The sequence below is a fragment of the Haematobia irritans genome, chromosome 1, assembly GCF_050003625.1.
Source record: "Haematobia irritans isolate KBUSLIRL chromosome 1, ASM5000362v1, whole genome shotgun sequence".
NCBI lineage: Eukaryota > Metazoa > Arthropoda > Insecta > Diptera > Muscidae > Haematobia > Haematobia irritans.
The window spans coordinates 80,593,493-80,619,775 of NC_134397.1; the positions used below are offsets into that span (position 1 = coordinate 80,593,493).

The window sequence follows — 26,283 nt, forward strand, 5'->3', positions numbered from 1 at the left end:
TTTTAGTGGGGGCTATATATATAATTATGGACCGATATGGATTAATTTTTGCATGAACAAAACATTTCGTTAAAAGTACGAAATTTGTCATTGTTTTACAACCAACGAAACTTTTCATTAAAAGTACGAAATACTTCGTTCATTTGACGAAGAAAAGTTCTTACAAATTTTTCGTAGTTTGTAAGAAAAAACTTCGTACTTTTTATAAAAAAGTTTTATACTTTTTATGAAAGAATTTCGTTTTTTTTATGAAATTGTTTCGTACTTTTTACGAAAAATTTGCATAGTTTTTATGACAAATATTACATACTTTTAACGAAACACTTTCGTACTTTTTAGGAAAACCTTTCGTACTTTTTGTGAAAAATGTTCGAACTTTTAGAAAAAAAAATTATAGTCCAAATTGCATTTAGTTGTAGTAACAAGTTTGAAAAATATCTTCAATACTTTACATCTTACGTTTTTGAATAACTTTTAGTTTGTTTGAGGGGTTTTAGACGATGCAATTGGTTGCGTGTAATTTTTTGTATTCTCTTTTAAAGTTGCTTCTTAAAAACTTCAGCATTTATACGTTGAAATTTTTCATGCAATCGCTTGAAATTTCAAGTTTCAGAAATGTCAAAAAATTGCAAGAGGAACGGAAAACATGAAATTTTTCTACCCCCTTTGCTTCTCTACCCCGTTTGCCTACAAACAAGAATTGCGTGCAATTATTGCATGCAATTATTGCATCGTCTAAAACCGTTCTTTGCTTCACTTTTATTCATAGCATGCTGTCACCAAAATGAGAAGTAGCATAGACATGCATTAAAAAATTGAATAAAGGAATACACTCAAGCACATTATCAACGACAATTTTATGTCACGAACGGAAATTTTTCAACTTCAAATGAAACTTCTTTGTTATTTCAAAGAAAATGTTTCGTACTTTTTATGAAGAAATTTGAATGCAGAATGTTTTGTAAAATATTCGTAAATTCATAAAAACTTATTCACAAAAGTCATGAAATTTGAAGAAAGTTTCGGTAAAAGTACGAACTTTTTATGAAGAAAACTGGAATATTTCGTAGACGTTTCGTATATTCGTAAAATGTTCTTCGTAAAATTTACGAATGAAAATTTCGTTGTTTTAATGAAGAATTCAAATAAACCGACCCCTAGACTTGACCTCCGGAGGTGTTAGTATACACCGAAAGAATTATCTTCATTAATTTTACGAAGAATTCTTCATTAACTATTCAATGAAGAATTAATTTAAATGCCTAAAAACTTAGCTTGAAATGAGGTTCTCCGTTAAAGTCATATGTCTTTCAACTAAGGCAAATTTTCCTTAAAGTAAATAAACATATTTTTGATTTAAAGAAATCGTCATTAAATTAACTGAAATATTGAATCTTTAGAATTAAAATAACAACGCTTCAAATATAGGCTAAGACTTATTTTGAGGATTTAGCATGTGTGGTTTAAAGTTTTTTCTTTGGAATTAATAAAACATTTTTTACTTTGAAGTATCTGTTATAATTTATTTGCTTGCCTTCAATACATTCTCTCATATGTTTGAAACATTGAAATTAATTTCAATTTGAAAAGTTGTTGTTAAGAACGCGACTATCTCAACAATTTCTCAAGTTGATTTCTAAGCTAATTCATTGAAAAAATTTTCGAAAGAGTTATCAATATACGGCATTTCCTCATTTCCCAGCAAAAAGAAAGCGTCGCCAACAAAGTAGTGAAAATTTTCTTTTTGAATCCGGAAGTGGTGCAAAATTGGCACATAAGCTATGAATTTAAGATTGGCTTGTCATAGGATTTAGCCGTTGTACTGAATTTGCATCAATTCTTGAGGTATAATCCGAATAGTGTGTTTTTTGAATGTGAATTATAAAATTGTGTGATACTTTACCAAATAAAAAATTTTTAACTTTTTTACGATTTTAATATATTCTATCGCTTGTCTGGAATGTTTGACTTCAAATACTTTCAAAAATTCACAATTTTTCTAGAAGGAATTTAGTATTTTTATACCCTCCACCATATGATGTATATTAACTTTGTCATTCCGTTTGTAACACATCGAAATATTGCTCTAAGACCCCATAAAGTATATATATATATATTCTGGGTCGTGGTGAAATTCTGAGTCGATCTAAGCATGTCCGTCCGTCCGTCTGTTGAAATCACGCTAACTTCCGAACGAAACAAGCTATCGACTTGAAACTTGGCACAAGTAGTTGTTATTGATGTAGGTCGGATGGTATTGCAAATGGGCCATATCGGTTCACTTTTACGTATAGCCCCCATATAAACGGACCCTCAGATTTGGCGGAGCCTATAAGAGAAGCCTATTTCATCCGAAATTTGGTGAGTGGTGTTAGTATATGGTCTCTAACAACCATTTAAAAATTGGTCCATATCGGTCCATAATTATATATAGCCCCCATATAAATCGATCCCCAGTTTTGAGCTTCGGAGCCTCTTGGAAGAGCAAAATTCATCCGATCCGGCTGAAATTTGGTACATCGTGTAAGTATATGTCTCTAACAACCATGCAAAAATTGGTCCAGATCGGTCCATAATTATATATAGCCCCCACATAAACCGATCCCCAGACTTGACTTCCGGAGCCTCTTGAAAGAGCAAAATTCATCCGATTCGGTTGAAATTTGGTACGTGGTGTTATTATATGGTCTCTAATAACCATGCATGAATTGGTCCATATCGGTCCATAATTCTATATAGCCCCCATATAAACCGATCCCCAGATTTGACTTCCGGAGCCATATAAAGCGACCCTCATATTTCGATTCTGGCTCTCTAATTACCGCGCAAAAGTCCATATCGGTTCGTAATTATTTGCAGACTTACCTGTATATACCTTTTTTATGTAATATATACCACGTATGGACTAACTTACAATTTAGAAGACGGTGTTAGGAAGTTTTGAGATACCGCGCCATTGGCAAGTGTTACCGCTACCCAAGTAATTCGATTGTAGTAGAAGTTTCTACGCAATCCATGGTGGAGGGTACATAAGCGTCGGCCTGGCCGAACTTACGGCCGTATATACTTGTTATTATTCTTATAGCTCATTTACACTACATTTCCAAAATCCACTTTAAATAGATTTCAACTGTAATTGGCATTATATATATAAGGGATTTCAAATCCACTTTGAATAGATTTCGAGCCTAATGTGTATGAGGTATTACTCTGTTTTTAAAGTATTTGAAACAAAAAGAAAATGGAAAAATTATCACATAAAAATATGAAAAAACGAGTTATACAAAAGTGAACAAAACTTTCCGGGTTGCAAAAAATAAACAAATAATTTTGTTGGGAGCACATTTTTGGAAGTGCTTTTAAAGTGGTGCCTCTTGAATAACTTCCAAAATTTTTTTGCTAGGTTTTTATGTTTATTGGCAATATATGGAAGACGTACGTAATATGAATAATAATGTACTAATTGAATTATACATAAAAAAGTACCTACCTTGTGTCGTCAAACATTAAATCGATTTTTAATTTGTACACTGAATTACGGCTAACACTGGATGAGGTCTCCTGGTGATCACTATCCAGGAGTCTAATTGCTGATGAATTACTACCGTTGGCTTTGCGTGAACGGACAGAATTCATTTTTGGCAAAGCAACAAGTTGATTATCCGATTTGCTGGTCACCATTCTCGATATTTTCAGAACTTTCAGTCAAAATAACTTCAAATGTTTAACAATCCTCGGACAATGAGTAAGCTAAGGGGAACACGGTGGTTGCATGTGGATGTGGCAAATAGCTGAGTAATAATCACTATGATTATTTGGTTTTTCTCGTTTCCACTTTGTATTTTTTTTTCTTTGTTGGAGGTTTTGTAATACTTCACATTCTGCTTCGTATTGTTGTTAAATATTTCAATTAATTATCAAGAAATTCACAAACTTTGCATCACAACAAACTTCCATGAATGTCTGTTTTTGTTGGAGCTATTTTGCATGCAATGTTGCCAGCAGTTGATTGTTGTTGACTTATTTCGAGTGTCCACTGTAAAATAGCAAGTGTTGCAAGCAAACATATAAATGAGATTGATGGCTGTTTCGTATGGCTGTAATAAATGGTTAGATACAATACATGAAAATATGGGCAGTTAGTTATGATTTAAGTATACTGCGAGATATTTAAATAAGACCAGCCATGCTCACATTATTATAGGATGAAATGAATTGTCCTTAATTAAACTTTTTTAATTTTTGCAGTTTGAAACTGCATTATCACGTGATTGTGGTACTATTTATGTGGTATCCAGCATCATTATTATATAATGATGCTGGATACCACAACCAGATGTATACAGCTGTGGTCGAAACAATATTAGGGTTCAAATCTTTGCATTCATGTGAATATTAGGAACATTTTTCGATACTTTATAACACTGCAAAGCAAAGTCAAATGAAAATTTCGATCTGACATTAGAAATTAACAATTCGTTTTGAGCGTTTAGAACAAACATTATATCTGGGTCGAATTAACACGCACCACCATGGATGACATATTAAAATTTTCCTTTGAGCAAATCGCGTCACAACGTATTTCATGATAATATATAGAATTTCAGATCAAATGATGAAACTTACTCCTTCAAGAAAATCCGTTCAAATGCTAAAGTTAACGAAACTAAGCTAAACTAAAATTTGCACTGTATGGAGACTACATAATACTCTAGATCTACAAGAACAATTTTTTCTGAGTATATACGGCCGTAAGTTCGGCCAGGCCGAATCTTATATACCCTCCACCATGGATTGCGTAGAAACTTCTACACTGAAAAAACAGTGAACCCACCAGGAAGAAATCTTTCGGTTGATTTTAGAAAATTTTGAATATTTGTAGAAAATTTTAACTAAACAGTATTACAAACGCTGGCAGCTCGCCGATGTTATAAAAATAAGTAAATATTTTTCGACAAATTCAAGAAAATTTATTGGACATAATTAAGTTTTTTCACTTGTTAAAGAAAATTTTGTAGTTTGATGGAAAATATTGGAGTTCAAAATTGCAAGAATGTCTTTAGTGACATACGAAGTTCATGATGAACGCATTTGTAGAAAAATTTACAAATTTAAAGAAATAATGAACTATTTTGTGGAATACACGAATTTAGTTAATCTTTATACTTCCTTTGTGTATATTTTTTTCCACGGTTTTAGTTAATTTAACTAATGTACGCAAAAAATTATTAGAGTAAAGGAAACTTTCTCCAAACATAATAATTCCATCAACTAAGATAAAGTTAAATAGGCTTTAGTGAAATAGAGAGTTCACTTTTTTTGAGTGTACTAAAGACTCTCATCCACAATCGAATTACTTTGGTTGCGGTACACTTGGCAAGGTATCTTAAAACTTCTTAACACCGTCCTCTCAATTGTATGTTAGTCCATACGCACTGAAAAAAAAGCATGCCCGGCTCCAAAGATTTTGTCTTTACTTTAAAAATTTTGGTATTGATTCCGAGCCAAAGAAGCGGAGAATACAAGTAAGGATACTATTAAGACACAATTCTCTTTTAAATTTGGGTTTTGTGTACTTGCTTCTAGGAGGCAAATTTTAATTTTTCGCTTTTTCAGCTTTTTTTCTTCATATTCTATCAAAGTCCTTTAAAAACGAGTTAACGACAACTTTATTTTCCAAATTAAGACTTGACTTCCAGTAGAAATTATGATATGTTTCAAGTAATAAACGTCTTTAAAATTAAGTGTTGAAAAACATGTCCTATATTTGAACGATTTTTTGCTTTGTAGTCAAGATGCAAAAAGGCAACAAATTTAAAGACAATTTCATTAAATGTAAAGAATTTTTCTGAGTTATTAAAGTCAAGTTGACCTTAGCCCAAAAATTTTTTCTCTCATGTTATGATACCCATTTTTAAGTGAAATCACTTAATTCTAAGGATAATACGACTTCATTGAAAAGTTTATCGACTTCTGGACAAGGAAAAAAACTTTATAGTAGAGAATTGCGTCTTCCGTGCTAACCAAAATTTGCATTCTTATTTTAAAGACATGAAATCTTTGACCAATATTTTTTTCAGTGCGGGGTATATATTAAACATAATAAGCCGATTAAATACGTATATAATTCAGTTTGACAAAATTTTCTATAGAAATAAAATTTTGACAAAATTTTCTATAGAAATAAAATTTGGACAAAATTTTCTATAGAAATAAAATTTAGACAAAATTTTCTAAAGAAATAAAATCGGGACAAAAATTTCTATAGAAATAATTTATTCTGATAATTGGTTGATAGTTTTGCTGCAAGTAGAGGATGCTGATGAGGAATGTGGTAATTCCGAAACGTGCGTCCATCCAACCATCTTGCAGTCTATAGGGCTTTGCCCAAATAAATTTGACAAACATTCTTTTCCTCTGTTGGTTAAGCTACCCTTGTAGTTTAGTCAACACAATGGTTTTAAAGCTGAGATCAAAACAACAAATATGATTGAAGTACAAACCCACAATGAAAAACAAATCACGAAATAAAATTTTGACAAAACTTTCTATAAAAATAAAATTTTGGTAGATTATTTTTGGCTCGAGTGGCAACCATGAATATGAAACGATATTGGCCAATTTTTGTGTGATTGTGGATCGGCTATATATAACTATAAACCGTTATGGACCAATTTTGGCATGTTTGTTAGCGGCCAAATACTAACACTACGTTCCAAATTTCAACCGGATCGGATGAATTTTGCTTCTATAGACCGATGAGGACCAATTTTTGCATGGTTGTTAGAGACCACATATTAACACCACGTACCAAATTTCAAACGGATCGGCTCCGGAGTTCAAATCTCAAGAGGCTCCGGAGTTCAAATCTGGGGATCGGGGTATATGGGGGCTATATATATTTATTGACCGATATGGACCAATTCTGGCATGGTTGTTGGAGACCATATATCAACATCATGTACTAAATTTCAGCCGGATCGGATGAGGGTCTGCAAGCCAAATCTGGGGATCGGTCTATATGTGGGCTATATATAATTATGGATAGGGACCAATTCTAGCATGGTTGTTAGAGACCATATACTAATACCACGTACCAAATTTCAACCGAATCGGATGAAATTTGCTTCTCTTAGAGGCTCCGCAAGCCAAATCTGGAGATCGGTTTATATGGGGGCTATATATAGTTATGGACCGATGTGGACCAATTTTTCCATGGTTGTTAGAGACCATATACCAATTCCATGTACCAAATTTCAGGCAGATCGGATGAAATATGCTTCTCTTAGAGGTTCCGCAAGGCAAATCTGGGGGTCCGTTTATATAGGGGCTATACGTAAAAGTGATCCGATATGACCTATTTGCAATACCATCCGACCTACATCAATAATAACTACTTGTGCCAAATTTCAAGTCGATAGCTTGATTCGTTCGGAAGTTAGCGTGATTTCAACAGACGGACGGACGGACGGACATGCTTAGATCGAGTCAGAATTTCAGCACGATCCAGAATATATATATATATATATACTTTATGGGATCTGAGAGCAATATTTCGATGTGTTACAAACCGAATGACAAAGTTAATATACCCCTCATCCTATGGTGGAGGGTATAAAAACGCCCCTTTTGATGGCTCGAGATCATACGAAAAGTAAAATAGGAAAATTTTATTTCCACTTTCAGGCAATTTAGAAAAGAAGTCAACTTAGGAGACCGGTGAATATGGGGGGTTACATCTACATTTAAAATTTTAGGCAAATTGGATAAAAATGCGTATTTTTTACTATCGCATTCAGCCATCCATTTGTGGATGCAAAATAACACAGTGTTCAAAATTTCATCGGCGAATCGGATAAAATATATGACGTTTAGCTGTTGAGAAATCAAATCGGGAAATCTGAGTATATGGAAGCTATACGAAATCATTAACTGATATCCATCAAATTTGACACATCTCTCAGAAGATTTAAAATACCTCTATATTTCTAGTTTTAGACAAATCGGTTAAAAATTGCGGAGTATACACAGGAAAAAAGTGAACTGTTCTATGCGAAGAATAAACTACCTACTGCGAAACTTGATCTAAAGTGTATTCCATTTTTTTGAAATTTCCATAGTGCGGTGTTAAAATAACGAGAGTTTTTCATTTCTATTTTAAACACCATTAACATATGATATTAACCAAGCCGTAGTTCATTCTTACTATGTTTGAGGAATATACGAAAATTTTCTTCTGCTTTTAGCATTGAACTTATTTGTCATCAAAAAATTCCACAAATGTGAAAACTTCTTAAAAATAAACTAAAACCAAATAAACCTAAAGCCAATAAAACCAATGTAATAGGGACGCGTTATTACAACAGATAGACAGACAGCCGGATGGACATCGTTAGATCGTCTTATTATTTCACCTGTTCACGAAATTTTAAACAAACGTTTTTATCTAGTGGAAAATCGATATTTTGATGTGCTATAAGCGGAGATGGAACTTCTTGTTATTTGGTATTAGCTATACGATTTTAAAAACTATAGGATATTTTCTTCCGTACCGTAATTATAAGAAATCAGTTGTGCGGGTGTTATTCAATAAAATAAATAAAAAATCTTTCCATATATAAAAAAATTTAACACGCCAGTACACTAAAGCTAACATTTGATCACATATGTGCATAATTTAATTCACATAATAATGATTATTTTTTCACAAAATAATGACATTTGGAGTATTTGTTAGATTGAAATTGAAAAAGATATTTTTTCTTTGGGTGTCAGTCAGATTTTTTTACACAATATGTAAATATTCATTTAAGAATTTCGTTATTTAATAAATTCGAAGAGGGCTTCTGTAAAGTAAAGATAATAAATTTTGCACAAATTTTACTTCAAAGTGCTTTTAATCTTCAATTTAAAACCAAGATTTTCATTTCAAAGTTAGAAATCTCATATTTTAATACTGCGTCCCTGTGAAGAAAACTTCCTTAATTTAGGGAACCAATATTCAAAATAAGTGATATATAGAACCTTTTGTTTGAAAATGAAACTCTTCAAATATAGCCTAAAAATTATTTTGAGGATGTTGATCGATTTTTGATAGTGGCCACAAACGACTTGTAGACTTGTACTAAACACAAAGTTAATATTTGATAGAAGCGGACATTTGATGTAAATACTAGAGGTCTGCACAATTTCATTTGTATATGCAGTATTTGCTAGATGCGTACACTTATTCGAAGTTTCGCAAAACAATTTGTTCATATTTTTATGAACAACAAAATCTACGAATATCTTCTTTTGTTACCCTCTTGTCTTCACTACCAACGAATTCAAATTCCTCTTTCGCTCTTCAAGTGTACTCAGAACGATCACGTCGAATATGTTGTGAGAACAAAACTGCATAGAGTACTACATGTACAATATGCAGTTTGAGAAATAGAAAGAACAGTTAATCTCCATTCTATATGTTTTCGGTTTGTTAAACTGAACGGCTAACGTTAAGGTAAGTATGTGACATATACATACATATATGAAATATGTGAGATACATACATATCTATAATTAGTCACAATGGAATGTGTTGCTTGGCACATAACTGAGAAATACTTGTGGTACCACGTGAAGTGAACAGAATTCACGTTGTACTCTTCCTCAAGTACTTACACTTTTATTGTTCCTATTTTTCGGAACACATATTGTTTCGGATAAGTACTCGTTCGTATTTGATAAGGAAGAGTTCTCTTCACTTCACTGCCTGCGCTCTGAGAGACATATAGTGTATGTACTATATTCGAAAACGAATTTCATACATGTAGTGAGAAGTTATTCGATGCAGACCTCTAGTAAATATTTTCGCGGTAACTTTGATAGTGAGGGTAAACAATTCATATTAAATTGTCTTCTATTGTAGTCACTCTGAATGAAAAGATTTTGTTCTTAGTTGTTTATTTGCTCTTATATAAAATAGTTGTTGAAACGTTTGCCTTTAATCTTTTTTATTTGCTGTTAAAGAATAGTTTTTAGCGTCAAAAGAAAACTAAAATTTGTATCATCAGAAAAGAAAAGTCTTTTATCTATGTTTCCAAAAAAAAGGGGTTGATTATCCTTTCTCAGTAAGCTGGTGACATTTCTGAGAATTTCACAGCTTCTCTAAGTGTTTGGCTATGAAAAGGAAGTATATTGCCATTGACACATAATCGGGCAGGATTCAGCGATAAGAGAGAAGTTCACCACTGTGGTATGTGATACCAAGCCTCATATATCGGGCTGCCAATATACCTAACCTATCTTTTTGTGTTATGCAAATATTTCTATGATAAGAAGATGTAAAATTATCCGCTTTAAATGCAGCTCAAAAAATTTAAAATGTACTACACCGAAAAAACTATTCTCATGAGGCCAAGGATTTCATGACCTTAAAAAAAGAATGCTAATTATGCTTCTCAAAAAAGACGTATTTCTCTGATATGAAGTTTTTGTCCAAAAACCGATAAACTTTTCAAAGAAATCGTTTAGTCTCCATAGTCAGGTGATTCGACTTAAAAATGGGTATCTTTAAATGAAGGAAAATTGTGGTTAAAAAGGTCAACTTTTATTTACTAATTCTGAAAAATTCTTTAATATTAAATAAATTGTCTTTAGATTTTTTGACATTTTGTGTCCTGACTACACTCAAAAGAAAGTTTATTTGGATCCAAAGATTTTGACCATCCCTTAAGAATTATGGTATTGATTCCGAGCCAAAGATGCGACTTCTTTGAAATAAAGAATTTTTTTAGCGACATATCTGGCTTTAAATCTAGGACTAATAAAATTAAAATTAGGATACAGATCTCATTTATTAAATTTTCATTCTCTTTTCACGGTTTATTAATAAAGGTACTCACGTACAAACAAATGCCAGTTTATAAATCCAAATTATAACGGATATTTCAAAGTAAAATAATTCCAAAAAAAATTTAAACCAAAGACGCAAAATCCTCAAAATAAGTTTGAGGATTTTTTATCTTAAATCTAAAGTTACAATATTTCAGTTAATTTAAGGACAATTTCTTTAAATCAAAAATGTGTTTCTTTACTTTAAGGCAAATTAGACTTAGTTCAAAGACATGCCACTTTAACGGAGGGACGCAAATTTACAAAATTTGTGTCATAAATTTAATGAAAAAATTTTTTGAAGCAAAGATTATGAATTTTATTTTAATTAAAATTTCATTATTAAAAAAAAAAAATTGTCTTTAATATTTTGTAAATTTCGCATCCTAAAATTTAGGTTGCATAATCTTTATTATCACGTAAATATTTTTTTCAGTGTACAAAGCAAAAATTCTTAAAAATAGAAGATATTGTCCACACTTTATTTTTTACTTGACGTCGAGTTCGAATTTGGACATCTAAGATGTCCGTAGAACATTTTTAAAGGACTTTGATAGCACCTGAAGAAAACAGCAGAAAAACTGATAAATTAAAAAGGGTCTTGTGTCTTAAATGTATCATTATTTCAATTCTCTGCTTCTTTGGCTCGATACCAAAATTATTAGTGTAAAGACAAAATCTTTGGAATCGGGCATCATTTTGTTCAAGGTAAAAATCCAAGTTTTTATAAAAATTCGACTTTTTCAAATTTCCAAAAAAAAGTCAAAAGGTCGAAAAGTTGACTTTTTTATAATGATTGCAATATTTTTCACTAGTGGAATTAAAGTTTTGTATTTCCCCATTGAAAGTCATTTAGTTGACTTTGACCCACATTAAAATTCTAATGTGCAGTCTCAGTTAGCTGCTGGCCTTATTCATATGGACCATAGTGTACATTCAGATGCACATATTGAGCACAGAGTTTAAAGTAGGTTTTTCACACACATCAGCTGACAAGTACATACAAACATATTGCCTAGCTATATTATATGGCTAATAAATTGAATACAAGAAATATTTATTGTTCAGATTTTTTTTTTGATTGGGTAAACAATCCGGCAATGGGTAGGGGTGGAGGGAGGCAGGGTTATTAATTTTCGTTCATAATTTGCACTACAATGGGATCGCATCGGTTTACTTTCACTCGAATCATTTGTGTGGTATGAACGGACCGTTGTTGCAGTGCTGCAAGCGGGCATGGATGGATTGTTAGCGTTTGACTTGCGTTAATTAGTCAACAAAACGAAGCAACGAAAACATAACACTTATGAGAACAGGTTCGATGCAAAACAACAAAAAAAATGAGGTACCATTCGATTTTTCGTTCCATTTTTGTGTTGCATATAAAATTGGCTATGCCGGGTGATACCTTACCTATAAAGTGTTATTGTCGTTTTTTCTTTTATTTTATGTTTGATGTCACAAATTCCTTAGTGTTTATTTACCTCAAGCACCAAATGTATTATTTTCGTTTTTTTCTTCTTCTGTTTTCAAATAAATTTGAAATAAAATTTCGCAAATTTATATTTTTTAAATTATTTTTCATTCAACACATTTTTCAAAATTACTCGTGATGAGGCCTTTTTGTATATGAAAAATAATTGGCTTTGGTAGATGCATTTCGAAAACAAAACCGAAAACATATTAACTAATTCAAGTGAACATACAGATACAAAACACATTTACACATACACGCACATACTTAAGTACCAAGTAGTTACAAAAAACAAACACCAAATAAGATATAAAGAAGATTTCCTTTAGCGCGTAACAAATGACTAAGTAGTGGAGCAATAATAAGATTTCAGTCAAAAAACAAAAAAAAGGTACTCCACTCTATTTTATGTTTTTCTCCGTTCCGTCGACATTGTTCAGATCATTTAAGCCGTGGTTAAGATACACGCGTTGTTTTCTTGACGAATGCGCACGCACAAATGTCGATGAGCTTTACAGCGTAAAGCTGAATGAACCTGAAAGCAGCTACTGCCGCTAAGCAGATGGCTTAGACTGAGAGATGGATGGATAGACTGACGGACGGACGCTTGGCAGGCAAGCAAGCGAAACCTCTAACAGCAAGATTTAGACAGTCTTAGACCCCAGCCAAGTGGCCTACAACTGTGCTATGGGCCAAGCGCTATTTCAGTAAGTGAAGGGGCAGACCCCATATGGACAAAGTTGATAATGGCTTTGCTAAATGAAGAAGAATATCTGAATGATGGAAGTTCATAGTAAGTTTTTTTTTTGCATGGGCGTATGTACCTGCACAATGCGCCCAAATGGCCATTGAACTAAGAAAATGCGGGAAATGAACGGTCTGTTGCATCTTCCCCATACACTGGCCAACTGTTTTGCCAAGCATTGAATCATATCTAATGAACTACATGTATACATGGATGGAACCACACCAATGTATACTAAATTTTATGGTTTCGGTTATGAATTAAGAAAATGAAAAGGCCAGCTAAATGGCCTCACTGGTTTGACACTGGTGCATTTTGAACATTTTTGGTCAAAAGCCCAATAACATAACTTTTTGGACCAAAGTATAACCAGAGGTGATCGTGGCTGTTCCTTGACATATTTATCTTGACCAACCGTACAGAGAAACAAAAATGAATCCATCATAAATGAATCCATGTAACTTTAACTATAATGACAACTTTAACTATTATATTTTAATAATTGCCACATAACATTTTCAAATTGAAGAGAATTTTTAGTTGTTTTCATTTGAGCTTAAAACCATACGTTGACTAAACTACAAGAGTAGCTTAACCAACAGAGGAACAGTATATTTGTCAAATTTATTTGCAAGATGGTTGGATGGACGGCCGTTTCGGAATTACCATATTCGTTATCAGCATCCTTTACTTGCAGCACAACTATCAACCAATTATCAGAATAAATTTGGTCAACTCACTAAACCCAAAGTTAAGTACACTCTAACCTCCCGAAAAAAGGGTTTCGATAGTCGGCTGTGCCTAAATAACTATCAACTATCGAAAACCTTTTTTCGGGAGGTCCGAGTGTAATTCACATGGTTTTAGGGCTTTGCCGAAATACATTTGATAAATATAATTTTCCTCTGTTGGTTAAGCTACTCTGTAGTTTCGTCAACGCATGGTATTAAGTTGAAATCAAAACAACAAAAATTATTGAAGAACAAACCAACAATAAAAGCAAGTGAGTAAAGTAGAAAGTCGGGCGAGGCCGACTATATCATACCCTAAACCACACCTACTGAGTTAGTAAACATAAGCATTTGTGGGGTATCATTGGTATGGTTTTTGGGTATCATTGGTATAGGTTTTGGAGATTTCCATATTTAAGAACATAAAAGGGGTACATGTTTAGGAGAGTCTTGTCACAATCTGAGCAGAAATGTCTAATATTAGGAGCTATAGTTTATTTTGCACCAAAAGAGTTAGTATGCCACTAATATTGAATCCATTATTAAACAAGTAAGTAAAGTAGAAAGTCAGGCGGGGCCGACTATATCATACCCTAAACCACAATTACAGAAATAGTAATCATAAGCATTTGTGGGGTAACATATAGGTCTGGGAGATAAACCGCAGTTGCATATTTAAGAAAATTAAGGGGTATATGTCTACGGGTGTTTTGTGTCAATCTGACTATAGCTCATAGTCAATGTTGCCAGGGAAAATGTTTGGTTTACCCTACAAGGACAAAACAAGTTCCCTACTTTCACATACATTCCCAAACAATTTTCCCTACTATATTTTTCGTTAAATTTAAAAAAATTTACAAAACAAAAATGGTTCTAAGTACTTTATTATCTTAAAACATGAATATGCAACGTATATAACTTAGAATATAAATTTGTATTACCACCACGGTTGCCACAGCTGGTAGAATTCTACCCAAATTAGTAATCTTTTTTGTTAAATCTCTATAAAACTAAAATTTAGGAAAAAGTTTCTACACTGAAAAAAATATTGTCGTGAGGTCAAAGATTTCATGTCTTTAAAATACGAATACAAATTTTGCTTAGCATAGAAGACGCATTTCTCTAAAATAAAGTTATTTTCCTTGTCCAAAAGTCGATAAACTTTTCAATAAAGTCGTATTGTCCTTATAATTAAGTGATTTGACTTAAAAATGGGTATCTTAACATGAAAGAAAAAATGTATAGGCTAAGGTCAACTTGACTTTAATAATTCAGAAAAATTCTTTAAATTTCATGAAATTGTCTTTAAATTTGTTGTCTTTTTGTATCTTGACTACAAAGCAAAAAATCGTTCAAATATAGGACATGTTTTTCAAAACTTTATTTTAAAGAAGTTTTTTACTTCAAACGTAGCATAATTTCTACTGGAAGTCGAGTCTTAATTTGGAAAATAAAGTTGCCGTTAACTCGTTTTTAAAGGTCTTTGATAGCATATGAAGAAAAAAAGCTGAGAAAGCGAAAAATTAAAATTTGCTTCCTAGAAGCAAGTACACAAAACCTAAATTTAAAAGAGAATTGTGTCTTAAAAGTATCCTTACTTGTATTCTCCGCTTCTTTGGCTCGGAATCAATACCAAATTTTTTAAAGTAAAGACAAAATCTGTGGAACCGAGTATGCTTTTTTTTCAGTGTATAAACAAATTTTTGTGAGAAATTTTTCTATAGAAATAAAATTTTGACAATAAATTCTATAGAAATAAAATTTTGAGAAAAAATTCCACAGAAATAAAATTTTGAGAAAAATTTTTATAGAAATAATATTTTGAAAAAATTTTCTATAGAAATACAATTTTGACAACATGTTCTATAGAAATAAAATGTTGACAAAATTTTCTACAGGAATAAAGTTTACCACACATTGTTAAAGATCAAGCCTTGCCGGCTTCTAATTTCCTCCTCTAGAGCCAACAAAATGTAAAAATTATTGCAAATTGTGTTGAGTGAAAATGTCCTATATTGTGGCCCTACGTCCCTACAAGACGCTAAATATTAGAAAAACCCTACATATAGGGAATTTCCCCTACTTCTAGCAACACTGGCTGTGTTGATATTGCACCTACGCAGTTAGTATGCCACTAATATTGAGCCCATTATTAAAACAGAGAAAATCGTTAAATTAGTGTGGGTAATAATTACAAATTTTTAAAAATCGTGCAATATTCTGATGTAAGAGCTACAAGTACGTATAAGTACGATCGGCTAGTACATCAAAATTTGAAATTTGAGTAACATTGGTTAATAAATAAGAGTACTATGGCCAAATTTGGGAAATTCATATATATGGAAGCTATATCTAAATCTGAACCAATTTGCGCGTTTGATTAATACCACAAAAGGTTACCTTGTGCAAGATTTGAGTAAGATCAGTTAAGAAATGAGGCATGTTTGGTCAAATATAAGGTTATTAGGGGCGAATTTTTCAAAATCGGGTGATACATATATGGGAGCTATATCTACATCTGAACCGATTTCGATGAAATTTTGCACATATAGTTAGTACTATAGAGGACTGGATCTAGCCAACTTTAGTAAGATCGGTTAATAAATAAGGGTTCTATGGCCAAATTTGGGAAAATCGGGCTAGACATATATATGGGAGCTATATCTAAATCTGAACCGATTTCAATGATTTTTTGCACATATAGTTAGTGCTATAGAATACTACATTTAGCAAAATTTGGGTAAGATCGGTTGATAAATAAGGGTTTTATGGCCAAATTTAGAAAAATCGGGCGGTACATATATATGGGAGCTATGGCTAAATCAGAACCGATTTCGATGATTTTTTGCACATATAGTTAGTGCTATAGAAGATAATATTTAGCCAACTTTGAGTAAGATTGGTTGATAAATAAAGGTATTGTGGCCAAATTTGGAAAAATCGGGCGATACATATATATGAGAGCTATATCTAAATCTGAACCGATTTGGATGAAATTTTGCAGACTTGAAGGGCAATGAACAGAATTACCTTTTGTCAAATTTGGTGACGATCCGTTTGAAAAAAAGCGCAACGTGACCATTAGCGTAGCTAGATAATTTTCCTAGGGGGCGCTATAGCCCCCCTAGCTAAAAATTTATAGACTGAACTTATAGGTTCAATTAATGTTTTATTTCATAAAGTTGAATAAAAAATTAGACATCAAAATAACTCGACAATTAATTTATAACAAAGCAACTAAAAGTAGTTCCACACATTTCCCAGCAAAAAAATTGTGAGTTGTTCTAAAGGCACAACTTTAAAAACACTTCCAAAAATGTCCTCAATTATTTTAACTACACAGGAAGTTTTTTTACTTCATTTTTTTTTCCATATTTTAATGTGTAATTTTTTGTTTTCTTTTTTTTCAAATAGTTAAAAAAAAGAGTAAGAATAAATAAATTGGTACAAATTATTCATTTATTCAAACTGCTAAATCCATTATAGAACAAGTATATACAGCACTAAGTTCGGCCGGGCCGAATCTTAACTACCCACCACCATGAACCAAATATTAGGGTTTCCTTTTAAATTTCAGGAGGGTTTGAGGACTTGAGGACACTTCCCGAAGATATATTTAAAGATTTCACCTATGAGGATTATATCAGATTCTGGATTTAAAAGAACCATTTTTGTATGAGTTTTAGAGGAATCATTAATATCTCTTGCAAGTGTGCAAGAAAATTTTAAGCAATTTTCATGATCAGTGCGCCTTCTACACCCTCAAGAAGTGAAGTCGGTCTATATGGAGGTATTACCAAATGGACCGATAAAAACTTAATCCGATACACGTTTTTGTGAGCCTAAAATACCAGAATATTTAAAATTTCAGGCAAATCAGATAAAAACTACGGTTTCTAGAAACCCAAAGAGTTAAATCGGGAGATCGTTCTTATGGGGGGCTATACTAAAATATGGACCGATACTCACCGTTTTCGGCACACCTCTTTATGATCCGAAAATACCTCTAGATTTCCAATTTCAGGCAAATAGGATAAAAACTTCGGATTCTAGAAGCCCAAGAAGTAAAATCGGGAAATCGGTATATATGGGGGCTATACAAAAATAAGGACCAATACTCACCATTTTTGGCACACCTGTTTATGGTCCTAAAATACCTCTAGATTTCCAATTTCAGACAAATTGGATAAAAACTACGGTTTCTATAAGCCCAAGACCCCAAACCGGGAGGTCGTTTTATATGGAGACCTTACCAAAACATGGACCGATACTCACAATTTTTGGCACACGTATTTGTGATCCTGTAATACCTCTAGATTTCCAATTTCAGGTAAATTGAATAAAAACTGCTGTTTCTATAAGCCCAAGATGTAAAATCGGGAGATCGGTCTATATGGGGGATATACCAAAATATGGACCGATACTCACAATTCTTGGCACACGTATTTGTAGTCCTGTAATACCTCTAGATTTCCAATTTCAGGTAAATTGAATAAAAACTGCTGTTTCTATAAGCCCAAGATGTAAAATCGGGAGATCGGTCTATATGGGGGCTATACCAAAATATGGACCGATACTCACAATTCTTGGCACACGTATTTGTAGTCCTACAATACCTCTAGATTTCCAATTTCAGGTAAATTGAATAAAAACTGCGGTTTCTTTAAGCCCAAGAAGTAAAATCGGGAGATCGGTCTATATGGGGGCTATACCAAAACATGGACCGATACTCACCATTTTTGGCACACCTCTTTACGGTCATAAAATACCTCTAGATTTCAATTTTCAGGCAAATTAGATAAAAACTACGATTTCTATAAGCCCAGGACCCCAAATCGGGAGGTCGGTTTATATGGGGACTATATCAAAACCTGAACCGATATAGCCCATCTTCGAACTTGACCTGCCTGCAGACAAAAGATTGCAAAATTTCAGCACGATTGCTTCATTATTGAAGACTGTAGCGTGATTACAACAGACAGACAGACAGACAGACAGACAGACAGACAGACAGACAGACGGACAGACGGACATCGTTATATCGTCTTAGAATTTCTCCCTGATCAAGAATATATATACTTTATATAGTCGGAAATCGATATTTCGATGTGTTACAAACGGAATGACAAACTTATTATACCCCCGTCACCATTCCATGGTGGTGGGTATAAAAATCGATAATTTTGGAAATTATTCGAGGAAAAACGTTTCAAACATGCATTAAAAATCATAAAAACAATAAAAAAATTATTTATTTGGGAAAATATCACAAAATTTTTTAATTCACATTCAAAACACTGAATTCGGATCTCACCTTAAGAAGTGATGCAAATTCATTGCAACGGCTGTTGAAACGGTGGACATTTGTCCTATGATAAGCTCATATTACATTCATTGCTTCTCCGCCAATTTTGCACCACTTCTAGACCCAAAAAGAACATTTTAACTACTTTTTTGGCGACGCTTTTTCGCAGCATTATTAAGATATTAATTTATGAAAGAATAGTTTTAATATTAATTACATTTTTTTAATTAAATTGACTAAACTAAATCAATCAAAAAGTCAACCACGGCTTTATTTCATAAATATCTGACTTCAAACATTGACATCGGCAACTGCTACCACAACCCAAGTAATTCGATTGTTTAGAAAGTGTTTAGCGGAACTTTGTGCGATTGTATATACTTGTTTAATTGTTATAAAAATTAAAAAAACTATTGACATTTATTGAAAAATGAAAAATCATAAATAGAGTTTAAAATTCTGGGGGGGGCTAAAATTTTTCTGGGGGGGTCTAAGCCCCCTCCCCAGAGGCCTTCCTACGCTTATGAACGTGACCCCATTTGTCGAAATCGGGCGATACACATATATGGGAGCTATATCTAAATTTGATCCGATTTCTTCCAAACAATAGCGTTCGTCCTTGAGCCCAAAAACCTCCCTGTACCAAATTTCAGCAAAATCGGTTAATAATTGCGACCGGAATCCTGTGAACAACAAATACATGGACAGAAGGACGGACGAACGGACACCAAGCGCTAGATCGATTCAGGAGGTGATTCTGAGTCGATCGGTATATATTTTATGAGGTCTAAAATCAATATTTCTGGTAGGCACATTTTTTGACAGATCAAACTTATTATACGCTGACCACTATGTGGTTTAGGGTAAAAAATACATTTAATACATGACGGTTTTAAAAAAATACATTTAATACATATACTATGTAAAAATACATATTTTTCAATGTTGTATATAGTTCATTTATAATATTAAAAATTTCATTAATATTATGTATACATTCGTAGTCAATGAAAACATGTATTTTTTTTAATTTATGAACTTTTTTCATACGATTTATGAATTCCGTGTTTGAAAATTTTTTGAGAACACTATTCATAAAAAAATGAATTATTTTTTCAACTAAATCGGATGAATTTTTCTCCTCCAAGAGGCTCCAGAGGTCAAATCTGGAGATCAATTTATTTAAGGGCTATATATAATTATGCACCGATATGGACCAATTTTCGCATGGTTGTTAGAGACAATATACTAACACCACGAACCAAATTTCAATCGGATCGGATGAATTTTGCTGCTCCAAGAGTCTCCGGAGGGCAAATCTGAGGACCGATTTATGGGGGCTATATGGACCAATTTTTGCATGTTAGTTATAGATCATATACCAAATTTCAACCGGATCGGATGAAATTTCCTTCTCTAAGATGTTCCGCAAGCCAAATCTGGGGGTCGGTTTATATGGGGGCTATACGTAAAAGTGGTCCGATATAGCCCATTTGCAATACCATCCGACCTACGTCAGGAGCCACCGTGGTGCAATGGTTAGCATTCACGCCTTGCATACACAATGTCGTGGGTTTGATTTCTGCTTCGACCGAACACCAAAAAGTTTTTCAGCGGTGGATTATTCCACCTCAGTAATGCTGGTGACATTTCTGCGGGTTTCAAAGCTTCTCTAAGTGGTTTCACTGCAATGGGGAACGCCTTTCGGACTCGGCTATATAAAGGAGGTCCCTTGTCATTGAGCTTAACATGGAATCGGGCAGCACTCAGTGATAAGAGAAAAGTTCACCAATGTGGTATCACAATGGAGTGAATAGTATAAGTGAGCCTGATACATCGGGCTGCCACATAACCTAACCTAACCTACGTCAATAACAACAACTTATGTCTAGTTTCAAGTCGACAGCTTGTTTCGTTCAGAAGTTAGCGTAATCAACAGATGGACGTGGTTAGATCGACTCAGAATTTCACCACCATCCAGAATATATATACTTTATGGGGCCTTGGAGCAATATTTCGATGTGTTACAATCGGAATGGCAATGGTAATATACCTAGTATCCTATGGTGGAGGATATAAAAAGGACGCAGGAAGTTTTGAACCCGAGTGTCAAGTTTTTATGAATTATTTTTTAATGATTGTACATTTGTATAATACACAGTTTTTTCGGTTCATATATTTGAAATTTAATTTATTCGCTTATTTAATTTGCTAACATTTATTTATTTATTTTTTTTAGTTAAAAGATAAATTTCTAAGACTTGGCAAAGTCCAGCAATTTTTTTCCAAAATGATAATTTTTGCTGGGTAGGAACTTCATGGGAAGTGGAACAAATCGAATGAGCATTCCTAGATGTGCTTTAAAAACTATTTGGGATCTATGCATTAACTAAGCTAGGAAATTTCTCTAGGTAATTAAATCAGTTGGAGTTATTAATAAAATTATACGTAGACTGAAAAAAGCTTGCTTGTTGAAATGAGCGGAAGCTTGTTCTAGAAGTAGCTATTATATTACCCAATTTTTTTTACGGTCCTAATGGAAACATATTTAGTTTTTGAGCAGGAAAATCAGCTCGAAACGAAATTTCAGACTAACGAAGTTGTCTCCTATTGGGAAATATATTTCTTTAATGGAAGTAAATCTTTGCTTATGGTACACGTTTAACAATAAATGAACACTTCGTTAGTCTAATATTTCGTTTGTCAGAAAATAGCCAGGACCCGCCAATGGTTCTATATAAACTGGTTCCTGTAACTCACATGACTGAACCATTTATCGGCAATACAATCGATGTTAAACTGTCGTATACCCTCAGGGAAACTCTGCCAGAATCCAAAATTAAATAGACTTTAAGTAGACTGGTTCCTTTTAAGACTCCTTGTCTAGTATCGTCTTTTACCACAATAGGTTAGGTTAGGTTATGTGGCAGCCCGATGTATCAGGCTCACTTAGACTATTCAGTCCATTGTGATACCACAGTGGTGAACTTCTCTCTTATCACTGAGTGCTGCCCGATTCCATGTTAATGACAAGGGACCTCCTTTTTATAGCCGAGTCCGAACGGCGTTCCACATTCCAGTGAAACCACTTAGAGAAGCTTTGAAACCCTCAGAAATGTCACCAGCATTACTGAGGTGGGATAATCCACCGCTGAAAAAATTTTGGTGTTCGGTCGTAGCAGGAATCGAACCCACGACCTTGTGTATGCAAGGCGGGCATGCTAACCATTGCACCACGGTGGCTCCCTTTTACCACAATGTTCGCTTTCGGCATCTTGAAATTTGGTTGTTGCTCCTTGTACCAAAAATTATTTAAAAGCTCTGTATTACACTATTTATATAAAAAGTATTACGTCTTGCCAATAAATCGAATATGGTGTATACAAAATATTTAAATGCGTATGGTGTTCATGGGATGGACACTATCTGTAGCAATCATTGTTACATATTTCCTATTATAAAATAAGGGGAGCCAATTGGCAATGGATTAATCTCAATTTATAAATTAGGGTGGGACGATCAAATTAAAATCGTAAAATAAAAATTCCGAAAATTGTTATCTTAAGTATTGTGTTTTTTCGAGTTTTATTTAAAATAAATTTATTTTGTTGCAATTTTTAGTATTATCATAAATATGTACTTTTTATTCTAACGCCTTTGTTGACTTCGTTCTGGAGAACGAAAGGCTTACATTCACAAATGTGAAACATTTTGAGGTCATTGGGATGAAATTTAACACTTTATTATTGAATTTCATACAATTTCAAAATGTTTGCGAATAGTTTTAAAAAATTAAACAGCTCGTTTGGAAATATGGTCCAGAAAATTCTGAACAAATTTTGTTTTCTTGAATTTATATAAAAATGTAAAATGTTTCGTTTGTCTACAACAAAATGTTAGTAAATATATTATAGACCGGATTAAAGACCTTCCAACATATTATATGTTTCAATAAAGCAAAACTCACAATATTTCGGCAGTATCCAAAAATACATTGAATCAATCAGTTAAAAAATCCATATTATAACAGATACCACAAAGTAATCTATATTTTCTATATCAAAGAAAATCAAAGATGCCAAATATCCACGATAAGTTTTAACCTATATTTAACATAATGCTCTCGTATCATTAAGACAAAAGATTCAATATCTCAGTTAATATAATGATTAATTCTTTAAATTTAGGAAATGAATCTGTGAAATTTTGGTCACTTCGTTAAAGTCGTAGTCTTTGAAGTAAGGACAATTTCCCTTAAATTAAGAAAAACATTTTTGACTTAAAGAACAAATCTTTAAATCTTCTGAGTTATTGAATCTTTGAATTAAAGATAACAAGTAAATACGGACAAAAAATTCGGACAGGCTGAATCTTATGTACCCTCGATTTACTTGGGTTGTGGTAACAGTTACCGATTGCAAGGTACACACAAACAATTTTTTTCTGATTCAATCACGAAATTAATTGATCCAATTAATTTTTTACTTGAAATGTCTTCAATCACGAAAATGGTGGTATCAATCACAGTTTTAATTGGACATTAAAAAATACTTGATTAAAAAATTAATTGATTTCATTAGCAAATTTCAATTAACTTTTTAATTGATTCAATTAAAAATTTAATTGATTTTGAATGCAAAATTCAATGAATTTTCTCATTAAAACTGTAGTTTGATTAAAAAATTAATTGTTTGAAATAAATTTTTAGTTAAAATATAAAAAAAAAATTCCATAAAATATAAAAAAATCCAATTTACTAAGGCTTCCGAGTTTGATTGAAAAGTTAATTAATTTTTAATTAAAATTTTTAAAATTTTCAATCATAGAGTTAATTAACCAAATACTTCTATCTTGATTAAAAAGTTACAAAAATGTCAACTACAATCAACTTTTTAATTGGAAATATTTTGGTAATATGATGATGATAATGAACCGATATGAACAAGAAAAAGTCGCTGGGGGCCAGATCTGGTGAATACGGTGGGTGGGGAAGCAATTAGAAGCCCAATTCATGAATTTTTGCCATCGTTCTCAATGACTTGTGGCACGGTGCGTTGTTTGGTGGAACAACACTTTTTTCTTCTTCATATGGGGCCGTTTTGCCGCGATTTCGACCATCAAACGCTCCAATAACGCCATATAATAGTCACTGTTGATGGTTTTTCCCTTCTCAAGATAATCGATAAAAATTATTCCATGCGCATCCCAAAAAACATTGGCCATTACTTTGCCAGCGGACTTTTGAGTCTTTTCGGAGACGGTTCGCCGGTCGTTGTCCACTCAGCCGACTGTCGATTGGACTCAGGAGTGTAGTGATGGGGCCATGTTTCATCCATTGTCACATATCGACGGAAAAACTCGGGTGTATTACGTGTTAATAGCTGCAAACAGCGCTCAGAATCATCAACACGATGTTGTTTTTGGTCAAATGTGAGCTCGCGCGGCATCCATTTTGCACAGAGCTTCCGCATATCCAAATATTGATGAATGATATGACCAACACGTTCTTTTGATATCTTTAAGGCCTCTGCTATCTCGATCAACTTCATTTTACGGTCATTCAAAATCATTTTGTGGATTCTTTTGATGTTTTCGTCGGTAACCACCTTTTTCGGGCGTCCACTGCGTTCGCCGTCCTCCGTGCTCATTTCACCACGCTTGAATTTTGCATACCAATCAATTATTGTTGATTTCCCTGGGGCAGAGTCCGGAAACTCATTATCAAGCCAAGTTTTTGCTTCCACCGTATTTTTTCCCTCCAGAAAACAGTATTTTATCAAAACACGAAATTCCTTTTTTTCCATTTTTTCACAATAACAAAAGTTGCTTCACAAAAGACGCTCACAAACTAATTGACTTACAGACGTCAAATTTTGACACGAATCATTGGAAGTTTGATACTATATAAAAATAATATGAATTTAATACTATCGACGCCATCTATGTGTCAGACCAAGGACTTATCAACCAACCTGTTATATATAAATTATGGACAGATTTGGACAATTTTTTGTTGATTCAATCACGAAATTAATTGATCCAATCAATGTTTGTCTTCAATCACGAAAATGATTGTATCAATCACAGTATTAATTTGACATTAAAAAAAAATTCAATTAAAAATTTAATTGATGTTGATTGCAAAACTCAGTTAATTTTCTTATTAAAACTGTAACTTTTTTCAATTACTTTCTTAATTGACTTACCCCCATTTTCATAAAGCTCCGTTAGTGTTCCGTTAACTAACCAATTTTTAAACCGTATTATGGACGAAGCTGTCATATTCCATATATATTCCATATACCAGTTAGGAACTTAACTGACGAAAATTTTTCAGTTAAAGTTAACTGGAGAGAAGATATTTGCAATTTACTTTCTGTTAACTGGCAGTTAAAGCCTAACGGAGCTACATGAAAATGGCCGTTAGTGTTTTTAGTTTGATAAAAACATTACTTGTTTGAAATAAATTTTTAGTTAAAATTAAAAAAAAAAATTCTATAATTTTTTCAATTTACTAAGGCTTCCGAGTTTGATTAAAAATAAATTAATTTTTAATTAAAATTTTTTAAATTTTCAGTCATAGAGTTAATTAACTTAATATTTCTATCTTCACTAAAAAGTTAATTGTATCAATTAATTTATTAATTGAAAAATATTTCAACTTCAATCAACTTTTTAATTGGATATATTTTGGTGATATGATGATGATAATGAACCGATATGAACCCATTTACGTAGTTAGCGACGAATTCCGGAGTTAAATCTTGGAAGAACGGTTTATATGGGAGCTATATATAAATTATGGACAGATTTGGACAAATTTTTGCATGATTGTTAGATTAACTTAATATTTGGACAAATTTTTGCATGATTGTTAGAGGGTGGTATATGCCCATGACAAACCAAATTTCCACCAGATATGATTAAATTTTTTTCAAGAAGCTCCGCATGAAAAAATTGAGGGTCATTTTATATGGGGGCTATACCTAAAACTGGTCCGATATGGCTTATCTACAATGTCTTCTAACCTACTAGATTGACTAAGCACTTAACCACGACCCACAATATATATACTTTATGGGGTCTAAAACCAATATTTCATTGTGTTACAAACGGAATGAGGGTACTATGGTGGAGGGTACAAAAAAGCTTTGAA

At 32.9% G+C, this 26,283-nt stretch overlaps 1 protein-coding gene across 1 annotated transcript in view; it reads right to left on the bottom strand.

Annotated features, from left to right (window-relative positions):
- LOC142221295 (uncharacterized) overlaps positions 1-26,283 on the bottom strand; it is a 112,502-nt gene that overhangs the window by 19,817 nt on the left and 66,402 nt on the right. The window contains exon 3 of the mRNA XM_075290962.1: positions 3,491-4,036. Coding sequence (XP_075147077.1) covers positions 3,491-3,681 — 191 coding nt within the window. The 5' untranslated portion in view covers positions 3,682-4,036. The remainder of the gene's footprint in view (positions 1-3,490; positions 4,037-26,283) is intronic.